Source organism: Copadichromis virginalis, linkage group LG18 (assembly GCF_057382275.1).
Source record: "Copadichromis virginalis isolate Kocher_CV1m ecotype Utaka linkage group LG18, C_Virginalis_male_GT1.1, whole genome shotgun sequence".
NCBI lineage: Eukaryota > Metazoa > Chordata > Actinopteri > Cichliformes > Cichlidae > Copadichromis > Copadichromis virginalis.
Genome location: NC_140635.1, coordinates 24406970 through 24430059, shown reverse-complemented (window position 1 = coordinate 24430059; position 23090 = coordinate 24406970). Strand labels below are relative to the sequence as shown.

Here is a 23090-nt window from a genome sequence, read left to right as displayed (position 1 = left end):
AGAGATGAGAATTAACAGTCTGTCAGTCGAAGAGAGACGGCAATCCCCTGAAGCCAATTGACAGTTTGCTGAGATTTAATGAAATGGGTGGCACAGCACACGTGCCTCGGCTTAGGCTGAAAACCTCGAATGGAGTGACAGTGCCTCAATTTTATTTACAAATTGAAAATCTAAAAATATAAGAGGGGAAAATAATGAGAGCGGTGTTAAGAAAGCATCCTCCTTTATCAGAGTTCATCCGCTAACTTTTTCTCCAGATAGCAGAGTTTCTTTATTTGTGTCTGTTTATCCCAAGAAGGGAAATTGGATTTTAATTACTCGAGTGCAAGAGTGCTGCAAATATTTTTAAAATTAGGAACTGTTGCAACAGTTTGGAGATGTGCATAATTAGAAAAGTGAGGACTGAAATCACACAGTGTCTCACATTCCTGATGATTTTAGAAGCAGACTGGTATATGTGCAGTTATAACCAATGGAACCAATGACTGACACGCAATGCAAATGGAAAAAAAAAAACAGTATTTATTTAATGACTTGATACCATTTTAGTCCTTTAAATACACTCGGTGAGTAGTTTGACATTTTTTTGGGACATACACTTCCTTCCCACTCTCATGTCTATACTAAATATAAATGTGAAGCCAGTTGGCTCAGCTTTGTGAAGGCAGTCTTTGTAAACGGCCTGTGGCTGCGTGTAGGTCTGTGAAGATCCGGATTTGTTCTCTTGTTTATTTTCTCATGGGTGATCACATGACAAGAGTTTTTGTTACAGCACACGAGAGTAAATGACCAGATGTTGTTGTTGGAGTTGGTGGTTATTACTGCCTTAGGCCAGCCTCCTGATTGGCTTTAAAACTAACCTTGGACCCCCACTGGGCCAACATGAAGTCACTGTTCCAGTCTTTACCTCAGTGTTCTCCTCATCCAGCTGCCCCCTCATCTTTTCTCTCTCCTCCTCTTCTTCTCTCTCCCTCCCGCTCTCCGAGCTCGTATCCCACCTCTCCTCCTCACTGCTCAGTCTCATCAGCTCCACCTCGACTCCCTCTTCTCGCTCTTCCCCTGTGTTTATCTCCCTCTGCACACATCCCTCCTTGTTCTCTAGCTCTTTCTTTCGGCTTTGTTCCTGCTCTTCAGCCTCCAAACTCTGCTGTTGTTCTGGCTCCACTTCTGCCTTTGTCTCTGCCGTCTTTTGTTTTCTCCTCGCACTTCCCACTTCTGTCTGTGCCTCGAGCAAAGCTCTCAGCTGCTGCTCTCTGCGTTTCCATTCCTCCTCCAGCCTTTGGTACATGTGAAAGGAGAAGTGCCACCCCCCGTTCTCCTCCAGCATATCCTCCACTTTGCTCAGCAGCTCTCTCACTTGCTGCTGCTCTCCTTCTCGTCTCCTATCCAGCTCGCCTCCGGTGCTCACCCCTCGTGCTTCTTTGTCAGTTTTCTTCAGCCAAGTCCATTCCTGTCTCCTTCCACTTCTGTTCACCTCCTGCTTTAGTCCCCCCTGCGTGCAATTAACAGCTGCCTTGTTATCCAGCACATGGTATCGATAGTGACATTTCTCCATCAGCCACTTCAGAGCAGGGCCACCTGTTTGGATGTGCTCCTGTACGCTGCAGCCTTTTTCTTTTAGCAAGTCTCCAAAAGTGAACAACACCATTGTGTGTCTCCAGAGAGCAGAGGTGAAGATTTCCATCCTTCTCTCTACTGCTTTCCTCTCAGACTCGGTAAAGTCCATAAGAGGAATCACTAACAGAACCACATGAGGCCCCTCAGTTCCACACAGCGATAATGCTCTCAGGAGTTCAATTTTCTCCTCTTTGGGAACAAAGTCCTCAGATGTTCCCCAGCCCTGTGCATCCACCACGGTCAAATGGCGTCCAGCAGTGACAGCACCAGCTGCTGCACTGGCCCCTCCTCCTCTCGTGTCAAAAACCCGCCCTCGACCCAACAGGGTGTTACCCGTGGAGCTCTTCCCTGTCCTCCTGGGACCAAGCAGCAAAGCTTTGAGTGCGCGTGATGCTGTTGGAAAGAAAAGGGCAAGAAAACTTTGAATCCAAAGGCCTGAGTTCAGTGTGCTTGTTATAGATTTGTCAATTGCTAAAGTCAAGAAAGGTAGAGTGCAGTGAGTGGCAGGAGTGACTCATACTCGCCCACTTGTAATCATATTTTACACCTCATATGAATCATATCCATTTCACTGTCTTGGAGAGATTTGAAACAACACTCAGGCTTTTCTGCATCTTTCTTCCCTTCAGTGTTTTGCACACTGGAGGTTTGTTACTAACAGATGCCTGCTGTTATCTTTAACAGCAAAACAATATCTGAAAACTAAAGCCCGCTCAGTCAAAACGTCATGCACAAATTCTGGTCTTAGATTTGCCTGCAGAAATTTTTATTATTATTATTATTATTTAACTTTTGTGAAATCTCGTCACAAATACGCCTTCTAGGATTGCAATTACTTACTTGCATGCATAGGTGTGTTCCACCAGCTCTCCATTGCGGGTGATTTCCAGATGTAGCTAGTATAAGTTTCCTCCATAACAACTTTGGTACCACAGCGGGGATTCCTGAATCCAGCTTCCCAGGATAAACAGCCTGTAACATGAAGAGTGTTGAGCAGTGCAGTCTGGCAGAGCGGATACTCCATCCACTTATGAAGTTTGACAAATGCACCTCCCAGTTTTTATTGCTCTCTTGATATTCCTGAGAATGATTAAACCATCAAATCGTTTATGATTTCCGTCAGTTTGTTTTTAACAATTATTTTGTTTTTTAACTTTTGAAATTTGTTTATTTCCTACACCAAGATTTAAATGTACAATAATGTACAAGCAGCGTTGTTGCATTACAGCATAATGGAGATGGTAAGCTTGCATCAATTAAATGTGAATGGCTTCCTGTATGTAGGGACACTGCAGTAGAAGCTGCAGCACAATAACAGCATGCGCAGATTTACTATAAGCGATCGAATGTAGGTTTACATGTTTTACTTGCATAACTTTCTAAAACGTTTTAATACTTAAGTCGATGCATTTTTACTCTAAAGGCCAAAATGAGTCCTTCGTATTACTGCTATTTTTGTTTTTGTCTTAGTAAATTATTAATATATGAAGTGGTAAACATCCTCATCACCTGAATTAAAAAAGTTCATTTCCTTGACAGATTGCTCATCGACTTACTCGCCCCGCTTTACTTCCGTTTTTTTGTTTTTTTTTGTCTTACAGGTTTTATGATTTTACAGCTTGTTTTGATCATAAACCTCTCTGTCTCTGCTGCGTAATGTCCGGGCTCACGTGCCGTGCGTCACTAACCTTAATCTGAGCACGTGCACCTCACAGATAACGGTGTACTCGGACTGTGAACACATGCCTGCAATTTTGCGTCAGCCTGTGTTGTTTTTGTGCGTGAGCAGCAGCACTATTGATTGTTACAGTTTTCCATTATCTAAAGCTAAAGTCAGCACAGCTAAACTTAACATGATGTCAGAATGATCAGTAATAGTATATTATAAGGCTCTGAAACCTGAGATGTGCTGCATTTCTCCTTTAAAATTGTCTTGCTCACAGCTTAGGCCATTGTGCTGGATGAACATGAACATGGACTTGCTGCGTTTAGCAGCATTTTGTGTTCTAGGTGCAAATAGAGGCGCAACATTAAAGATAATCAAGTGAAGATATTTTAACTTTTCTTGTAAATTAGCTGATTTCTAAATTAGAACCACAGAGGTGGATTACAATCCCAGGTTAGATTCCACGGTTCAGTCTCCATCACTTCTGTCTCTCTTACCTCTCTGTTTTTGCACCTGATCCCCTTTTTTGTTTTGCACCTGATGCTTGTGTGTGTGTGTGTGTGTGCGTGCGTGCGTGCGTGCGTGCGTGCGTGCGTGCGTGTGTGTGTGTGTGTGTGTGTGTGTGTGTGTGTGTGTGTGTGTGTGTGTGTGCGCGTGCGTGCGCGTGCTGGGGGAATCCATGCTCTGACCTGAGAGGTTAAGCCAGTGAAGGATCAGCTGGGTTTTTAGCTCAGTCTGTTTCTATTAGGTCGGTGGCAAAGGAGTGCCTGCTGAATGTGTGCACGTGTAAGAACTCATGTTTGTTTACAGGAAGTGTCAATGCCTGTGTTTGTGTGTGTGTGTGATGATCCTTGAGTTGCCTTGAGGCTACAGGAACAGCAGCCTTTTCCACACATATGCTGTCCCCAAACTTTCCTCGCTTCTTCTTCTTTTCTTTTTTTTAATTTGTTTTGAACTTTGATCTGCTTCTTCTTCTACTGCTTTGTTTTTCTCCCTCTGTCGTCCTTCTTTTCTTCTGGCACACACACAAACACACAGCGACCTTCCTAATTGTGTATATAATTAGGTTACTCTCTCTAATGAGGCTGCCCATCTTTGAAATTCTGAAATAGTGTTTACACAGCACATTACATCTGTTAATGTGCTAAAGCCAGGCACTCTCTGTCTAGGTTTGTTTAATTATTCAGTTGTTTTAAAAGCATTTATCCATAAGAAATAGATTATGGACTCTCCTATAATCCATTGATTGGTTTGTGTTACAGGGAACGCCAGCTTTCTATTATCACAGCCACAGTGAGCAGTAGGAGGAATACACTGAAATAGCAGATGTTGGTGTCTGAACCATAGAAACATTCCCAGTAGCATCAGCCAATCATTTATACAGTTATTCAGTCTTTCTGTGAATTTGTTATTTTTGTTGCATCTTTGGTATTTTCTCATCTAAAAAGAGATTTTTTTATATCCACTTTTACATTAATAACCTTATTAATTAGTTAATAATATGCCACAGAACTCCTTGTCATCTGTTCTCTCTGGCTGTTCCTCTATCCATCTACTCTTTTAAGCTGGAGCCTATACAAGCTGTTATAGGACACCCTGTGCAGGTTACAACTGTAGCACACTCAGATTAGATATGTGTGTAAGTGATCCAGTGTCATCATGTTACTCAATAAGTTGTTGTGAACTGCACCATTTCACACCATTAACACATGTTTTTGGCCACTGGGCTATTGTAAGTACGACTTTAACAGCATTTTATGAAAACCATGGCTAATTAGCTAAATGCTAACGAGGTTAATGGGAACAGTAAGACTAAATTGAAGCAGTAAGAGTTAAATTCAAGCAAAAAAGTAGCTAAAAGATGCCAAAATGCTGTGTAGACTGGTTATTCTGGCTTGAAGTAATAATGTCCTTGACATATCTTACACAGGTTAAATGCACAGTTTGAAAAATCCCGAGTCTTCAGTCTCTTTACACACAAGGTCTGGGTCTCTTAATTTAAGATGTTCTTAGTAAATCATGCCAACGATTTCCTCTAAAATTGAGATTTGTATGACTAAAGCCGCCTTCCTGCAGTTCAAGGGGATCTGAGGGTCAGACAGGCCCACTGTGCTCTGTCTCTACCTATTTATCACTCTCACTCTGTCGAGTCCACCCTTCCCTCTTATCTCACGACCTCTTCACATCTTTCTCTGCTTCATCTACTTTGCTCTTTTTACCTCTTCTTCACCCCTTCCCTTGCTCCCTTTATTCCTGTCTACCGCTCTCTTACATCTTCTGTTCTTCCCTCTCTCTTATCTCTCTGCCTGCCTTCCCAGAGGAGACGGTAAACAGTGGATTTACAGTAATGGTAAAAAGAGAGCAGGGCTTAAAAAAGAAGCACCACTGTGGCTTGTGTTACCACCAGCTCCGCTGTACCGGCCAGCTCTGCCCACAGTGCCCATCTTTCTGCGTGACACTAATGTGGCCGGTAAGACGTGAGTCATACCACTGACGATTTAAAGTTACCCAAACATTTCAAGGAGGAGTTTGCTCTAGGAGGACTTGAAAAACAAAGGATTTGTCTGTGTGGGACGGGCTTAGAACAACTTTGTTTGTAGCCATTAGTGCTCCCAACTCGTGGCTGCATCCCCCCCCACCCCCCATTTTTTAGTATGAAAGCGTTTTCTAACAAATCCTCCATGGATTGTTGCAACATTACAGCATTAGTTCTGCACAGTGGCGTCTTCAGTGTGTCCTAAAGTGTGATAGTGGTAAAAACTGTTGGTGTCACACAATGAACTGGGGAAGCAGATATAGGATGCCACCGGAGGTACATTAGTAACTTCTCTCCATGTCTGTGAAGGATGTTTGGCAAAGTTCAGCTTCTAGTGTTTGCAGAGGAGTCGGAGAATAAAGAAACACCTCCCGCTAATCCTCGTCTTTGCTGTTTTTGTTTTTGTTGTGACGTTTGAATCTGGTTATTTTATACAAATTCTCTTTGTTGTGTCATAACGAATAATTTAAACCCACTTTCTCATTACTGGCTAGGCTCAGATTTGTCAATTTAAATATTTATAAGCTGTTTTTACTGCACTGCTCGCCTCCCAGAAGATCTAAGCAGGCTTTATATTTAATATTCTGCACTGATTTGTTCTACATACAATGTGAAAGTCACACTCTTGGGGGGAGCATATAGTAAAAGCAATGCACTGAGACTCAGACCGGGCAGGAAGCTGCGCAGCAGGGCTATTAAAACAAGGGAAGTATCTGATAGACCGGATTTTAAATGGGATAAAGATTCAGCGCCTCGAGAATCAATTTTTTCTTTCTGTCTCGAAACAGCCTCACACTTAAAGCTTCTGTGTCGTGATAATCTGCTGACTTTCTGGTTTGATGTAGCCAGAAACTTGGCCCACTATTAGAAAGATTTAAAATATGTAAAAAGTAGTTTAAGCATATCAAGCCTTATGTTTAGGCTTGAGGACAAGAAACAGCACGGGAAAGACTCCAGTCCGGCCCACTGGACGACTCTGGAAAACTCTGGACTTAAAAATCTATTTTAATAATTTTTATGGGTGCTTTTTTTTCTTGGCTGATAAAGACCTCTCCCATGGCCATACATCAAAGTAATTAAGTAAAAAAAAAAAATTAAATGACAAAATGACTATTTAATGACCATAGGCTATAGAAGTTTTTTTCTTTTGGGCCACAATCCTGTTTTATAATTACAGCAAAGTGTGGGAAATGAGCTGCCAGGACGGTTTTGGTAATTCTTCACATTTTCTTCTCACATTTTAAGCACAAAGAACCACACTAGCACATATCTTTTATTTACTACTGCAGGATTTATTTATTTTTTTTAATCATTGAAGAAAAACTAACACATACTGTTGAAATTTCACTTCTTTTGTTATATTAAGATTTCTGTAGTTGAACTGGTCCAGCCCACAGTTGATCAATATGGGCTTTATGTGGTCCACGATGTAATTTGAGTTTGTCATGCATTTACATTAACTGTAAAACGTGATCCTCACATTGTCGTGTCTGCTTGTGCACGAGAAGTACTGCTGCAAAAACACCGCAGAGATGGTTTAGAGTTGTTTGGTATCTATGGAAAGATTCTGCAAATACTTTTACAACCTTGCCCATGAGCTCGAGTGAAGGTTGAGTATACAGATGGGCTTGACCTGGTGCATACGTAATCAGGCCGTGAAGCGTGGTCACGTAGCGATCACATGAACACTCATGGGCCAAAGATCAATATGTTGACAGGCTTTTGAAGTTTTTAGTTTTCAGGGATGTAAATATGTTTTTCTGCCAGAACCTCAAAGAATCTCATCTGCACGTTATATGCACTGTGAATGTAAGCAGCCTTACACAGCCTTTTCTACAAGGGGAAAATAGAAGCGTAAATTAGCAAGGAGGCTATTTAAATCAGAAAGTCAAAAGTTATGGTAATTATCTTCTGTATTAAAATGTACTTAAGATCAGTACCCACCCCTGCCATGTGCTTGAGTGGACTTATTTGCCCTTGAGCAAGCTCAAAGGCTGTGCATGTGGACGTGCGTGTGCATTCTGTATTTGTTTTCTTCACACCGTTTGAGTGTTTCTGATCTTTTGTGATTTGGGGGATGTGTGTCTGTTTGCCACTTTGATTTCCTGCATTTGTGTTTCCCTCGGTAATGTGTGCTCTTTGCATCCGTTTTTCTACCTGTCAACATTTTTGCAAGACAGTTTGTGCGTTTCCTTTGAGTAAATGTGTGGTTTTGTTTTTGTATTTCATGTTAACAGGAAAACAGTCTGCGGCTATGTGATAGTTTGGTTTTAGATTAGGAGAGGGGAAAAAAACCCAGCAGGTGTGACATATACCAAGGGGTCACATTATAGAACTGTTGTTACTCTGTGTATATGTACACAAGCTTAGGAGCGAGCTTTGGGATTTTGCATCAGCCCACATTCTAGCTCTGCCACCATGTGAAAACCTTGCAACTGCAAGTTTATTCATTTTCATATTGTATTGGCTTTAATTAAAGGATTAAAGGATTACATGCTCCTCTAAATTCTTCAACCTCTTGGGCTTAGCAAGCACTTCCTAAACAAACTGGATAATGATTAAAAACTGCACTGTCATCAGGCACAATGCAGACCTGTTTTTTTTTTTCTGTCTCTTGTAGACATTTTGAGATAATGCTGCTCTCAGCCAACAGCAATAAATTCTTATATGCCAGGAAAGATCAAACACGGTGACCTTAGAGAGTATGAAGAGGGAAGAGGATAAACTGTAGAGTGTGAAAGTGGAAGCAGAGAAGAAAGCAAGCAGAGGGGCTTCTCCTTTGCGGATAGAAGAGCGTCGCTGGAGAAAAGAGCGGAGAGGTGTATTGTTACAGATGAGATGAAGCCGTGGCAAATGGAGGGAGGAAGACTTGAGGGAGAGACAAAGGAAACGATCATGTTTTAGTTAGACGTTTCCTCTCTGTGTAATGTGTGCATCTGTCTTCTCCACCCACTTTGGTTTATGCAGTTTGTGGTTTTACACAACTTAGTTAACTGCAAAATAATGCTGGGAAAATAGCATGCAAGTATAAATGTGGTCACCAAAAGGAGGAAATTTGGTTTCTTCAGTGACCACAACCCTACATTAGTGCTCCTTAACACTCCTGAGATGAAACCTCCCAGAAATCTAAGTATATATATATGTTGTGTTGATTAGCACCTAGTTAAACCTCTGTGCAATAAAAAGTAATAGGGTTTAAAGTGTAAAGATTGCTTATCTTGCTAATGCAAAAGCCCGTGTTCACAGCTCTGACAGTACATGCATGAACTCAAGAAGTCTTCTGTGTTTCCTGCGTTTCAGTAAAAGAAGCTTCTTCTCAGTTTCACTCAGAGAGCAGAGCAGTGCAGTTACTGCATCGCGCAAGTATAAACGCAGCCAGCGCTCATACCTTCAGTGGTTTCTTAAATCACTTCAGTTTAAACGTACGCACTGGTGTTAAACCTGCTGAGGAGCCAGAGCTACTACTGTAGCTGCTTCTGAGTCCAAGCTGTTTCAGCACTCTATAATTCCTCTTTATCAACATTCAAATCACATGAAGTGATGTCACCGCACTGCCGTCCAAACTATTGGAAACAGCACTCAGCTGAGCGACTGTGTCGTCTTTGAGCCATGGTAGTAATAAGTGTTTAAACTGAAGGCAAATGGACGTCTTAGTTCATGAAGGTGTTTCACCTCTCATCCAAGAGTCTTGTTCAGTTCAGTTCAGGTTGAACACTCATTGCTTGAAAAGTGATGGAAAGGGAACAACACCAAGAGTTCACCATGAACAGGAAAAGTGCGAAGTAATATTTTTAAAAATATATCATGAGAAGCACAGATCGTGACTGCAGTGGATCATTTTCACTGTTTTTAACACTTGGGTCCACCACAGCTCTTTGTATGTTATCACTTTACTCTTCTCTGCATCTGGAAAAAGGACCAACAACAACACAAGCAGGAAGCCCACAGACCAGTTGTTTGTAACAGCGGTGTTAATTTTGACAGAAAACTGATTCAGTGTGAGTCACAGTCTAAAATGTCATTTAGTTTTAGTCATAATTTAGAGAGCGAAATTCTTTTAGTTTAAATCGACTACCGTATTTTCACGACTAGGGATGGGTACCGGTGTCCGGTGCCATGATGGCACCGGTTCTGACATAAACGGTAGTAACCAGACCGAAAAGCAGCGCACATTTCGGTGCTTTATTTCGGTGCTTTTTTTTTCCTGAGCTGTGATACACTTCTAGCCAATCATTTTATGTTTCCGAGGATAGTAGGCAGGCCCAGGTACGTACGTTCTTTTAGAGCAAACTCAGCAGCCTGCAACAAGTGCTTTAAGCTGATACTGTGATACTGTCAAAGGAGGTAACACCTCAAATCCGATGAAACACCTGGCGACGCATAGCGTTTTTTTTAAAAGCCCAGAAATGCGCCGTATTTGATAGCTTGCTGCGAGACCTCACACCGAGCGCATCTACTGCGGGTGGGTTGCCTGTTATGCAACATCCCCCAAAAACACGAAGAGGAGAGTCCTGGCCCCTAGCCCTGCCAGTGTAGCAGAAATGATGGCGGATGATGATGGCAGCAGCAGCCGTTCTTCTCTGCGTGAGTAGCTAAATGTTGTTCGTGTGTAATTTACGTTGAGTAGGCTAACCACGTTATTACATTAATGCATGTAAGGTGAACTAGCAAACATCATCATAGCTACATGCGGCTGTCTTCTTGTTTGATGGCAGATACTCCCTTCACCCTGGCCAAAAGGGCTAAAATGACCAAAGAAAAAGTGGAAAACAGTTAAACATGAGAGGTTTTTGGACAAAGTTTGTGTTTTTTCCATTGTTTAAGCACTGCTTCCAGCCAAGAATCATACCATATATGCCCCATAGCTGCAGAAAAGGCTAACATTGTTATCTTTTTACAAAAAACCAGCTGAGCATGAGAGGTTTTTGGACCAATTTTGTGTTCTCTATTCTTTAAGCACCGGTTTGAGCACCGTTTGAGCACCGGCACCGTTTCAAAAGTACCGATTTGGCACCGGTATCGGATAAAACCTAAACGATACCCATCCCTATTCACGACCATAAGGCGCACTGTGCTAAAAGGCGCAGTCTCAGTCATTTGTGCCCTTACTGTATTTAACACACACATAAGGCGCACTGGACCATAGGGCGCATACAAGTACCGTATGCGTATTTAAAAATAAAGCGGGAGCAAACCTGAATTCGGTACCTTACTCACATTTCTATTGCCAGTAATCGTCATCATCAACAACACACAAGCATACAAGTGTGCGTATTTAAAAATAAAGCAGGAGCAAAACAAAGTTTGGTACTCACATTTTTATCATCAATCAAACCCATCGAAGTCCTCATCCTCTGTGTCTGAATTGAACAGCTGCGCTAAATCTCCATCAAACATGCCAAGTTCACTTTCTTCACTGTCAGAGTCACTTTCCGTGCCGTGCGGCTCCTCGGAAACGATGCCAGCTTTTGCGAAAGCTCGAACAACAGTGCCAGCAGACATGTTAGCCCAAGCATCTACAATCCATTGGCAAATTGTGGCGTAACTCGCCCGGCGCTGCCTTCCACTCTTAGTGAAACTGTGGTCTCCACCGGTCATCCATCGCTCCCAGGCCGCTCGCAGCCTTACTTTGAACGGGCGGTTCACACCGATGTCCAGCGGTTGGAGTTCCTTTGTCAGGCCTCCCGGAATGACAGCAAGCTCACAGTTCATTTGCTTCACAAGTTTTTTCACATCGGCTGTGAGATGGGCACGCATAGAGTCACAGATCAACAGCGATGGTGATGCGTGGAAAAAACCACCTGGTCTCCTTACATACACCTCCCTCAGCCAGTCTTTCATCATTTCCTCATCCATCCAGCCCTTTTCATTTGCCTTAATGATGATTTCTGCTGGAAACTTCTCTTTAGGCAAAGTCTTTCGCTTAAAAATCACCATAGGCGGCAGTTTCTGTCCATTAGCATGGCAGCCAAGCACAACAGTAAAAGAAGACTTTTCATACCCCGTTGTGCGTATCGCTACCGTGCTGGTCCCCTGCTTCTCCACAGTGTGACTCACCGGGATGTCAAAAGTGAGCGGGACCTCGTCCATGTTAGTGATGTGGCTGGGCTGGATGTTTTTGTCGCCGATGTGTTTGCTGCAGTAGGAGCGGAAGATGGCCAGCTTTTCCTTATAATCCGCTGGAAGTTGCTGCGCTACCGTAGTCCCGATCCTGATGGAAAAATGGCACCGTTTCATAAAACGAAAGCACCAAGACGGACCTCCTTGGAAATGTTCAATGTTCATCTCTTCAGCTAGTGAAACTGCTTTTAGCCGAATGGTGACCGTCGAAACGCTTCTCCCGCTCGCGCTTTGCTCGATGATCCACCGCTCGAGTCTTTCCTCCAACTCGAGCCACCTCGCCTTATGTCCGCGGAAACTCAGCTGCGTTTTCTTGACCTGCCGGAGCTTGTTTTCCAGCTTCCTCCATTTGCGAACCATCGATTCGTTAATCTTAAATTCTCTCGCCGCTGCTCGATTTCCATGTTCCTCCGCGTAGCTGATGGCCTTCAGTTTAAACTGTGCTTCGTAAGCGTGTCTCTTTGCCATTTTCAGGGTTGTTAAAACAACGATGTCCTGCATAATGCACATACCTGTTCTTTTATACAGGTATGTGCGATTGTCCCGGTATATACGATCAACGCCCACACTTCACCCTTTAACGTTCTCATGGTGTTCTCTACTACGTCCTCCTTACAACACATAGGGCGCACCGCGCTATAGGGCGCGCCGCACTTTTTGAAGAAAATCTAAGACTTTTAAGTGCGCCTTATGGTCGTGAAAATACGGTAAATATCAGAAGATTATAGTAGACCGTATCTAAAGTTGATTCAGTGGACTAAAATATAAAGTGTAGAGATTTGCAGTGTACACACAGATTTATTTTCCTGTTTATCAAATGCAAATTGTGTCCACATGTCGACCCTTCTGTTCCTCCCAACAAGTGTTGACATTTCGTCGCATTTTCATGAGAAGCAGGCAGCTAGTTGTGCCCAGCCTCCTACCCCGTTTTTCAGTGGCACATCAAATGAAGCACATCCAACCTTACTGCAAATAGAGAGCACTTCTGATTGGATGACTTTAAAACTCAAGACTTTTCTGCATAGCTTTGACATGATCTCTCCAAAACACTTCCATCTAATTTTTATTCCTCGACAAAAGTATCTGTACATATTATCATAGTTTGTGTTCGTGCATTACTTTTTATTCAGTTGTTGTTTTTGTCAGCAAGAAAAAGCGGTCGTTGATGAAAACCTTGACGTACGTAACACCGTGACAGTAAAAAAAAGCTAAAACTCTGCAGAACCATATTTCCCCTCATGATTCGTTAAGGGTCGCATGAGCCGAGGTGTGAATCGAGTCGAGGACTTTACGGTCAGAGGAGCCAAAGTGTGGTCGCACCTCGGCTGGAACTCCCCGTTAGACTTGAGAAATTGATGAAGGTTCTCAGATGAGTACCTGGAATTCAAATGGATAAGACCTTTGTGGCCCTTGTGTGCTGCTTTACCACAACCCATGAGGACAGAAAGGGGACTGAGATGACTCAGTACGTGGTGAAGTAATGTAACACAAAAGCTGCATCCTGTTGGTTTCCTTACTGAAAAGCATAGTGGTTTATGTGGGTCTGTGTGATGACAGCATCTTGTTATTGCAGTGTCAGGCTAACAAAAGTTTTAAGACAAGCTAGCATGATACAGACATATCTGCCATATCATCCAAGCAGATATTTGTTGGTTTTACATGCACAATAACATTTAAAACATATCCAGTATCAGTATTAACTAGCTAAACTTGCTTGCTGGATTCCAGTCAGAGGGAAATATAAGCAAACTTTTCCACCCAGATGTTAAATGTAATGTTGGAAGTTTTTTCATTTTCTGTCAGCACTTGTAGGCGTTACAAAGCTGTGCAGGTAGTCGATGATGCCATTTCCTTCAGAGCAGGCTCTCAAATGTGAGACAGCTAAAACTGTGAGAAACGCCCAAACGGAGTGTTAAAGCTTTGTTACCAGAAATATATTCAAAAGGTTTCACCAAAAAAACAAAAAAAATAGACAGCAGCTGCAGGTCACCGTGGTGGGTTGGTTTTTTTTCCTGAGACACAATACTGAAAAGTATTTCCTCCTGCCTCAGACCCTTTTTTCCGAGCGTTTCAGCATTCATCTGTCTGTCAGAATTTATTCAGCATCTGCTCGTCCCCTCAGGTCAGTTTTTACATCCATCATAAAAGTAATGCTGCTGTTGCCATTTTCACCCTCTCTCCTATTATCATTTTCTACAGACAATAAATTCTGCTCTCCGTCGCTGTGCGCCGCATCTCATTACAGGCGCCATGTCCCACTGTGTGCCCCTATTACTGCTTGTTCCCATCGCATCAGACCCAGGATCTCCATTCATATCCATATAAAATGTCTAATCAGGGAACAAGTTCCAGACTGGCTGGGGTCGCGTCACACGTCGCATCAATCTGATATCGTCTAGTCACTTTCATCAGTAAACCATCTCGCTGAATGTTCAACGAGGTTTGACATCTTTGTAGAAAATAGATGAGATTGTGGAGGAAGTAAAAGCAGCTGAAAGGTTGCGGGTTTGATTCCCAGCGCACACAGTCTGTGTTATAGACTCAATTTAGAAAGCAGATCGCTGAAGGAAATCACTTTTCCGATGTAATTGGACTTCAGGTGATATATTGGCAATATTTAGCGATGATATTTACTCCTGCAGCAGTTCAAAGCGTGATTCTTCTTGTGTAATGACACAGAGGGAAATTACCTACTACTCACTGTCTGCACTGAATCTCCTTATGAGCTTCTCCAAACACTCGAGGAGAAGCTTATAGGATAAAACATGATGGAAAATGTGTCATTAAGAATGAAATCTTGTCATTACTACACTAAGCTTTCCCACTGAAGTTATTAAGCCAAACTAATTACTTCTGTAATGCAATACAAGGCTATTATACACATCTGGAGGGCGTCTAATGATTTATGTGGCTTTTTTTTTTTCAGCTTATAGTAAATAGCAGCCGCACAACCACCTAGAGCAAGCATAATAATATGAGCAGGCACCTGTGTTATATCTCCTATTGAGTCCACACCTTTGATTTATTGGCCTATAAATACCTCATACACTGTAAAAGATTATATAAGAGTGTCAAATACCAGTGTGATATGAATGCTAATGATACAAGTACATTTACCTACTGGAGTGCTTAAAAAATAAATAAATTGTTACTGCTTTCAAGTTGTTTCTGTCTAAAAGCCTCCTCAGACACCAGTGTAGCTCACCTGATTCACCTGTGTGCTGCAAGGCTGTTGGAAAATCCCAATTGGACCCTGGGCCATTTGTTTGCTCTCTTACCTTTCCTACCTACTCTGAAACTGTCCTGTCATTGATAAAGACCAAACAGAGAAAAATAATAAAATAAAAAGACTTTCTAGGATGTTTTGTAGCTGTAAGGCATTTTAATGCACCATGGTTATCATTCACCTGATTCACTGCCAATCTTTAGGCTTCATTGCAAAGGAATTAATAATCCATCATGCGTAACGGCTACATGTAAGGCCGAAGCAGTGCAGTGTTGGATCCTTCAGTTTATTGAAGTAAAAATGACTCTTCCTCGAGGTGCTTTGATTTCCCCTTGTTATTTAACTAACAGCAGCTAATTAAGTCTCTGTTGTAGCAGAAAAAAATTAATGGCACAACCAGTGAATATTTACTTCTTTGTCTGATTATTTTAAGTCTTCAGGAAAGAGGAAAGGTACAGCTGACAGGGGCTCCCTCCGTGAGCAAGCAACAGTGCTGTTGCGTCGTAACTGAAACTGCAATAAACAAGCCTACAAGCATGTACAAATTAATTGGATGTGGTGTAAAATTGCTGCCTTTGATAAGTGAAGGCGCAGATCCCACACACACACAGACACACACCGTTAACTGACTGGCACTCAAAACATGTTGTAGCCACAGTAACTGTCTCTTTGACATTTTCAGATCCAGTCTTTTGCGCCTTAAGATGACTCGAATACCCAAATAGGTTTTTGCTGGCAGAACAAATGCTGGGATGCAGATCGAGCCAGCTTCGATTTCAGTTGAAGGAACGCAGAAGAATATAAGGCGTTCATATCACGTACGTTTATGGGATTAATCTTATCCGGGAAAAAGTGGAGTCTCCATAAAGATGATGACAGTAACGATGACAAGACAGGAGGTTGCGTATATACTTGACTGCGTTACGTAACGCTCACATATCCAAGATGCTTTTATCTGTAGCCATCCACTAATTCGCCGTAACACATAAATACACTAGCCGCCTGTTTTCTTAGCAACAAAACAGCACATGTCACAGAGGATTTGTCAGATACACACTTCTGAACTCATTAGGCAGTGTGAGCATCGCAGGGATTTTAAAGCCCACGCCGATGTTTAACTCAGTGCAAAAAACCTCAAACATACCTGATCAGATTAAATTTCATTAGTTTCATTGGATAATATTTTAAGCCATATTTATATAAAGTCTCACAAGGTTTTTGAAACCTTTTCTTTCTTTTCCCCAGCAGCTTCACTCTTTGTTAGTTTTTGTCTTTAAAACACTGTTTTGTTGACATTTCCTTTACTTAAGTGCTCATTGCAAATACAGTACACAATCCCAGTGAGTAAATACTTTGAGAAGATTTGTCTCATTATTCTATTCCTGCATCAGAGACTGGGGGAATAACTAATTAAAAAGCAAGTCACAGTAAACTCTTTCTGTCTCTCTGGTCATCAGCCAGTGAGGTAGTAAAGCCAGCTTAGCATCCCTGATAGCTCTATATTTAGGTAGCTTACTGAGAACCTTCTGTGTTTGTTTGTGAGCTTTCAAACTGTGAATACGTTAAAATCCCAAACAGTAATCTGAGCCGCTAAAAGCTGTAGTTAAAAACAAACAAAACGTTGAAATGATGAATTAAGGAAAGGGGGAAATAATCAATGACACATCAGTGCGTGTAAATCGTACATGTCACTCAAAACAGTTGTGTGCAGCTCATCGTATCAGATGCTGATGCCGCCGCAGAACAGCGCTCATCTACAGCGTCTTCCGTTACTGTAAGGCGAGCAGCTCTCATAATGGCAGAGTGGTCGAGAGTCAAACAGAGGTGAAAGTAGAAATCAGCGCCATCGTCGTCATTGTGACTGCGCATAAGTAACACGCTGTTGCTGAGAGCGAGTGTGGATGGGCATTAATGTGACAGTTACACAGCAAGGTGTGGAAGACTGCTGTCACTGTCTGCTGTCCTGTTGGCTTAACCTTGAACATATTCATTCACGCACACACACAGCTACAGAGGACGTGATGGTAGAGGGCATCCAGTGTGTGTGTGTTTTGTCTTCAGGAAGAACAGCAGGGGGAGAGGGAGACTCGCAGGGTAGCAGTGCTTTAATGTCTCTCCAGAATTTTTTTGCATTGCACTTTACACCTTGAAATTATTGCGGTTATTAATTAAGCCTTTTTCTCTTTGGTGGAGGAGATGTTTCCAGTTTTGTGGATTATAACAAAAGAAAACGTAAGGCCAAGATAAACGAAGCCGTGCGGTGAGGTGAAGCATGGGGCGAAGTAAGAACCCGATAAATTGGATCCTGATCACTTTAAAAGTGCGAGTTAAGGCATTTGGTGCAAGTCTTAAAGTGCCCTTCTAATTTTTCTGACTCATGGTCCTGCCTTTCCTTCCAGTTGGTGCACTGATGATTAGCTGTCACTGTGTGGGGGTGCATTACTACTTTGGAAGGTGGATGCATTAACAGCACAATGCAATAAGCCGTGTTTTATGTGACTGTTTCTTCAGGTGGAGGAGTTTTAGGATGTCTGTCTGACTGCAAAGTTAATTCCCCCTCCCACTCATGCCCCACTCTGCTCTACTGTATGATTAGGCCAGTCAGATATGGTCATCAGCACTAACTGACACTGATGATACTGTTAGCTCCGTGTGGAGGAGGGTGTGAGGTTAAGTTGTTAACATTCAGTCTAGAAAGTTCATATTTAGCACTTAGCTAACCAGCCTTGGTTTTTTTTAAATGCTTATTTTATATTTGATTGCATAAACCACGAGCGTCAAACTTTCCTCCAAGTTGCATTCAATTTTTTTTTTTTCAATTTAATTTTAGTCATGTCCTGCTTCTGAGATGCTGCTTGCAGCTGCAGAGCTTTCGTGATGTCGAGGTGTCAGACTTCGTTAAGTGAAGTCACATCTGTCTCTAATAATTCCCATAAAAGCTGTTGGTTCATTTCCTGTTCCAGCTCATGACATAGCGATTCTTTTAAATAAGAGGAGATATTCACTGATGGGGACATTTCAGTAAACTGGTGCAGGTGACCCAGTTTCTAATTTTAGTTGTGACATTTCTGACTAATATTTTGTTGTTACCTGACTGCCAGCTAACCTGGGTATGATTGTGGTATATTTGAATCCTTTTGAATCTTTTACCAGTTGTTAATGGCTTAAGTATCAACATTTAGAAGTTACCAGCCTGTAATTATTGTTTGTCTGCAAGGCAGAACCCACAACTTGACAGTCTAATTACAGCGTATCTCACCTGAAAATGAGATGACACACTGAAATAACAACTGCATCCTACCTGCATCTCACACAACTTACAATTTATTCTACACGAGGTCATTGGTTAATATTCTGGAAGCTGCTAAAAGCTCAACACTGTGTGGTAATCTCTAGAGGCAAATACATTTAATATGTCATGTTTCTTTTTTAATTCTTGACTTATTTTATAACAATAATGAACCACTACATTAAATATAACTAGCCATTATTGACATTCACACATAAGTTATTTTATCAGTTACCTGGTTAATATTTTTGTCTGTAATTGAAAAGAAGCTTTTAAAAATCTGTTGATAGGCTGAGTTCATGAAACTACAGTACTGTGCAAAAGACTGGACCCTGTCTCCAGAAATGTATAACACATGAAATAATAGGTGGCTGTTAAGAAGCCATTCTTAAGGAAGGGAAACAGGGAGAAAAGGCCGAATCCAAATTTGAAATATCTGGTTATCAAATCGTCATCAGTTTGCATGGAGGAGGTCAGAAGAGAGGTGCAGCAGTAAGGGTCCGCTGCCATCTGTAAAACACGGTGGAGGCTCTATCATGGTTTATGGTTGCATTTCAGCCAGTGGTGTTGGGATTTTCCCAAAATTGACGGAATGGATTGTCCTCCCTCTAGAGCCCAGACTGAATCAGTCTAATCATCTCGAGAGAAAACAGAATAAAAGGCAGCCAACATCCAAGGAAAAGCTTTAAATGTCCTTCAAGAAGCCTGGAAAAATATTCCTGAGGACTACTTAAAAGAAGGCTCAGACTGAATGAAGGTGGCCGTACTAAATATTGACTTTCAAACTCATTCAAATTGTACAACTTGTCTCATGTGCTGTATTTCCACGTATGTTTGCACGTGCTTCAATAAGTCACTGCACTTGTTTCCTGTTTTTCCCTGCGACATATAAAGAATTATGAGGTGGCTAAAGACTCGTACAGTACTGTGGATTTCTTTAAATCAGATGAAATCACAGAGCCTAGAGATATTGTGTTTACTCTATGCTTACAAAAGTAATAAAATAAAGTAAAAACAGAATTTAGAGAACGTAGAACTAGAGAATCTGTTTGTTTTTTAATTTTTTTTAAGAAATTTCTCATCATTATGTAGTTCCAATATTTTTAGGTGGAAAAGTGATCAAGTTCATTACACATGTAAAATATAATTCATGTGTCTTAGACAACAGACAACAGCAGCACAGTTCAGTCTCCTCTCGTCCTCTGCTGTGTTTGTGTCGAACTGCTTAGACCGCCGCCTCCAGTATCCGTTACCTCCTTAACTAAAGCTGAAGGTCAGAGAAAAGGTTGACCAGGAACCTTGACTGTAGACGAGATGTAACAGTGTCACACCGATGTGGACTAGTTTGAACTTTGTGCAAGATATGAGTGTATTTATAACCCAGCAGCCTGCTTCAAATGTGCTCTTAATCAGCGGGAGAGCAAGTCGAGAAGCATGTGTCTCTGTTTCAGTGGGTTTAAAGTAGTGGGCGCGTTTAAGGTGTCATTGATGGCGCCAGCGTGTGGAAAGTGTAAATATTTAAAGGTGTGCATCGTCACCCTCTATGACCCATTTCTCCTTTTTCTAATCTATTCATGTTTAACAAACATAAAGAGGTGTTACGCATGAAAAAATGGCTGAGGTATATTAACGTGGACATCAAGCAGATGGTCATAAGGGCATTTTTTTAAGTGCAGGTCGTGTTTTCAGTTATTTGTGTCAAATATGTTGACTTTCCTCTAACTTTAAACAAAACCTCTCCGTTTTCCCCTCTCCTCAGCTGAGCCTCTTCCTCTGATGGACCTGTGTCGGCGTGCGGCCAGAGTGGCGTTAGGTCGGGACCGGCTTCAAGAGATCGAGCGCCTTCCTCTGCCCCAGTCCTTAAAAAATTACCTCCAGTACCAGTGACTGACATCGGTAGAGCCAGCTGGGAATACAAGGAAGTCCGAAGATGGATGATCGATGCAAGCATGTCCACAGTGGGAGCGCCACAGCTCTTGCAGATTTCTAAAAGGATGGATATAAAGATGGTGTCTGAACTGACGGGGGTCAAACAAAGAATAGGACAGCACCAGCTTCTTTTGGATTTTGAGCTGCTTTTTTTCATTCGCGCAGAACTTGAAATAAATTCTTAATGATGGCGTCCCATCAGTGTCTCACTCATCCAGAATAAAAGCCCATCCTCAGATGGCACAGCGTGGTTAAGCAGTCGAAAAGACTGTGGTAAGACGACCACCGCCACCTAGTGACGGGAATAAAAACAGCACAGAGAAAGCACACTAAACCCATCCACGGAGGCCTTTCTGACGTGCAGTCAGCGACCATTATCATTGCTGTTGGATCCCATAGAGAGTGTTCGTGATCTCCACTGGCGCAGGCTGCAGAGTCCAGATGTCCAAAAGGATTTTAGCACTAATGTTTTTATCAGATTGACATCGGGCCGCGACCAAAAGCTCACACTGCATACAGAGCACATCAAAGTGTGGCTAATGGGCTCTATGCACAGTTTGAAAGTTAGTATGCCAAAAGATATGTCCTGGCTTCAGAGAGACATTAGTTAAAAGATAAGCCCTTTTCAGACATGTAGCATTTCTGGCCCTTTTAAATGAAGACTTAGAAAGATATTCGTAACAACTATACACGCACATAATGTTCGTCACGTTATGAAGAAAAAGTGCTCTCTTGCACTGATAGTAAAAATTAGCTTAAGGCCGGGGGGGAGTCACTAGTTCTCACTCAGTTTTAAGATGTTTTAACATATGACAGATTTTAATCTACTGTTGTTTTATGAGATTCCAGTAGAGCTATATGGAAACCGTTTTACATACAGGATGTTTCTGATCCTGTATGTGTGGAAATCATTGAATTAGTCGACTGATTTAACCAAACGGATGTTTAGGCTGAGATTTCTGCCGATTTTTGTTTATGGTGCAGAATTTTCAAAAAGCTATAAAAAAGTAAAGTGATTCATCCTTTGCTGTGTGCAAAGTCTCTGCAACCAAAGCTTGCTCTAATGTGATTGATCAGTAGAACTCCAACAACATGTGCACTACTAACTGAAACCGGAGTGCTCCCACTAAGCAAAATCTTGTCCCTTGATTTTGCATATTTCACATACAGGAATCTGGTACTATCATAGCTGAACAAAAGCTGAGAAATTAAGGGTATTTAATGTATAAACAACTTTAATAAGTTAGATTGAGCTCATTAACTGTACTTCACTGCCCTACAAACTACAGATTGTTTGAATATGGAGCTCCCAAAACTTCTGGAGCAATGAGGCTTTCAGTTGTAGCAGATGTAGCTGACGATCACCAACAATAATCAGCAGCCTGTCATCAGACTTTTAGTTTAGTGGAACTGCTCTGCGTGTCTGAAAGGGGCCAATCATGCTTGTTGTGTAAAGTATTGGAATTTTTTTTACTTTCTTTTTGATTCTTTGTTTTGTTTTTTACGGCACTGCGAACCATTCCTCACCAGACACTAGATTATGTATTACGATGTCATCTCACAACCAAAGTATATCACAGGAAGCTGCAGAGTGCACAAATGTATCTGCGAGCTGCAGGTCGCGGGCCGGAAACGCTGTTGGCACGAAGACGCCACCTGCCGCTGTTTGTAGCACCCCGCTGTAGCTCACCGCGGGCGGACGGTATCCGTCGCGCTCGCCGCACAACTGTCTTAATGACCACGAACGACAAACTGACAGGGGCGGATCTAAGCCGACTCGGTCCGTGACTCGAGGCTGTAGCGGCGCGGGCGATGTGCTGCTGGCTCATAATAGGATGCAGATGACCAATGCACAACCACACACGTGCTCACTGAAGACCAATCACGTTTTCTTTCCAATTAATGACTTAAGTCACTTTTTTTTTGGTTTGATTTTTTTTTTTTTTTACTCTTGGGTTTATATCCTTCATTAATATTATTATTAATATTATTATTGTTATTGTGAGTGTGGGGGTCTGACTGATGACGGTAGGAAGACGATGTTTATTTATAACAGGCTAGTTCTGTTTGTTTCATTAAACTGATCATTGATGGTTACATTCAGGTAAATTAAATGCAAAGATGCTGACGATGAAGGGAGAGAAATTAAAAATTGTTTGTTCGATGCTGCTTTTATTATTATTAATATTATTTTATTATTATTAATATTATTATTATTTGTGATGGCGGTGGTCTTACCTCCTGTTTCTGTAGGTTAGGATGGGGGAGGAAAGGACCTGTTCACGTACGTAGTCGAATGTATGGACAGACAGTGCAGTTGAGATGTCAACAGACATGAAATGTGAATAAAAGCCAAGTGAATTTCAAACTAAATCTCTGTGTTTCTCTTCTTTACTTCAGCTCGTAAACTGGGCCCGAAAACAGCAGACTGCAGGAGCGTTTACAGTGCTAAAGTCAGCCTAAACACATCTTACAAGAAAAAAGGGGAATAAATAAGGTGCGAGTCCGTTGGGTCGACAGTTTCAGCATCTTTAATTGCATCTCCGGGAGCATTTTATCTCCCAAGCAAGGCTTTGGTAGGCAAAATTGGGCTGTTAAGTATTTAGCTGTAAGTTCTTGTCAAGTGTGCAGTTTCCACTTGAGGATGTAAACGGCTAATGCTGTACTCATCAGCTCCTGCAGCTGTAAATACAGCTCACGCTCAGCC

At 41.9% G+C, this 23090-nt stretch overlaps 2 protein-coding genes across 13 annotated transcripts in view; one reads left to right on the top strand and one right to left on the bottom strand.

Annotated features, from left to right (window-relative positions):
* The window catches only part of LOC146687923 (SPRY domain-containing SOCS box protein 4-like), an 85092-nt gene extending 62342 nt beyond the window's left edge, over window positions 1-22750 (top strand). For all 12 annotated transcript variants that reach the window (XM_085437918.1, XM_085437910.1, XM_085437917.1 and 9 more), the window contains one exon: window positions 20214-22750. In XM_085437918.1, the coding sequence (XP_085294044.1) occupies window positions 20214-20341 (128 nt within the window). In that variant the 3' untranslated portion in view covers window positions 20342-22750. The remainder of the gene's footprint in view (window positions 1-20213) is intronic.
* Window positions 508-2641, bottom strand: LOC146687924 (uncharacterized). The gene is made up of 2 exons (XM_085439840.1): window positions 2458-2641; window positions 508-2010 (listed from the first exon to the last, which is right to left on the bottom strand). The coding sequence occupies exons 1-2, from the start codon at window positions 2639-2641 to the stop codon at window positions 827-829; spliced, it is 1368 nt and encodes a 455-aa protein (XP_085295966.1). The 3' UTR covers window positions 508-826.
* Window positions 22751-23090: the final 340 nt, after the last annotated feature.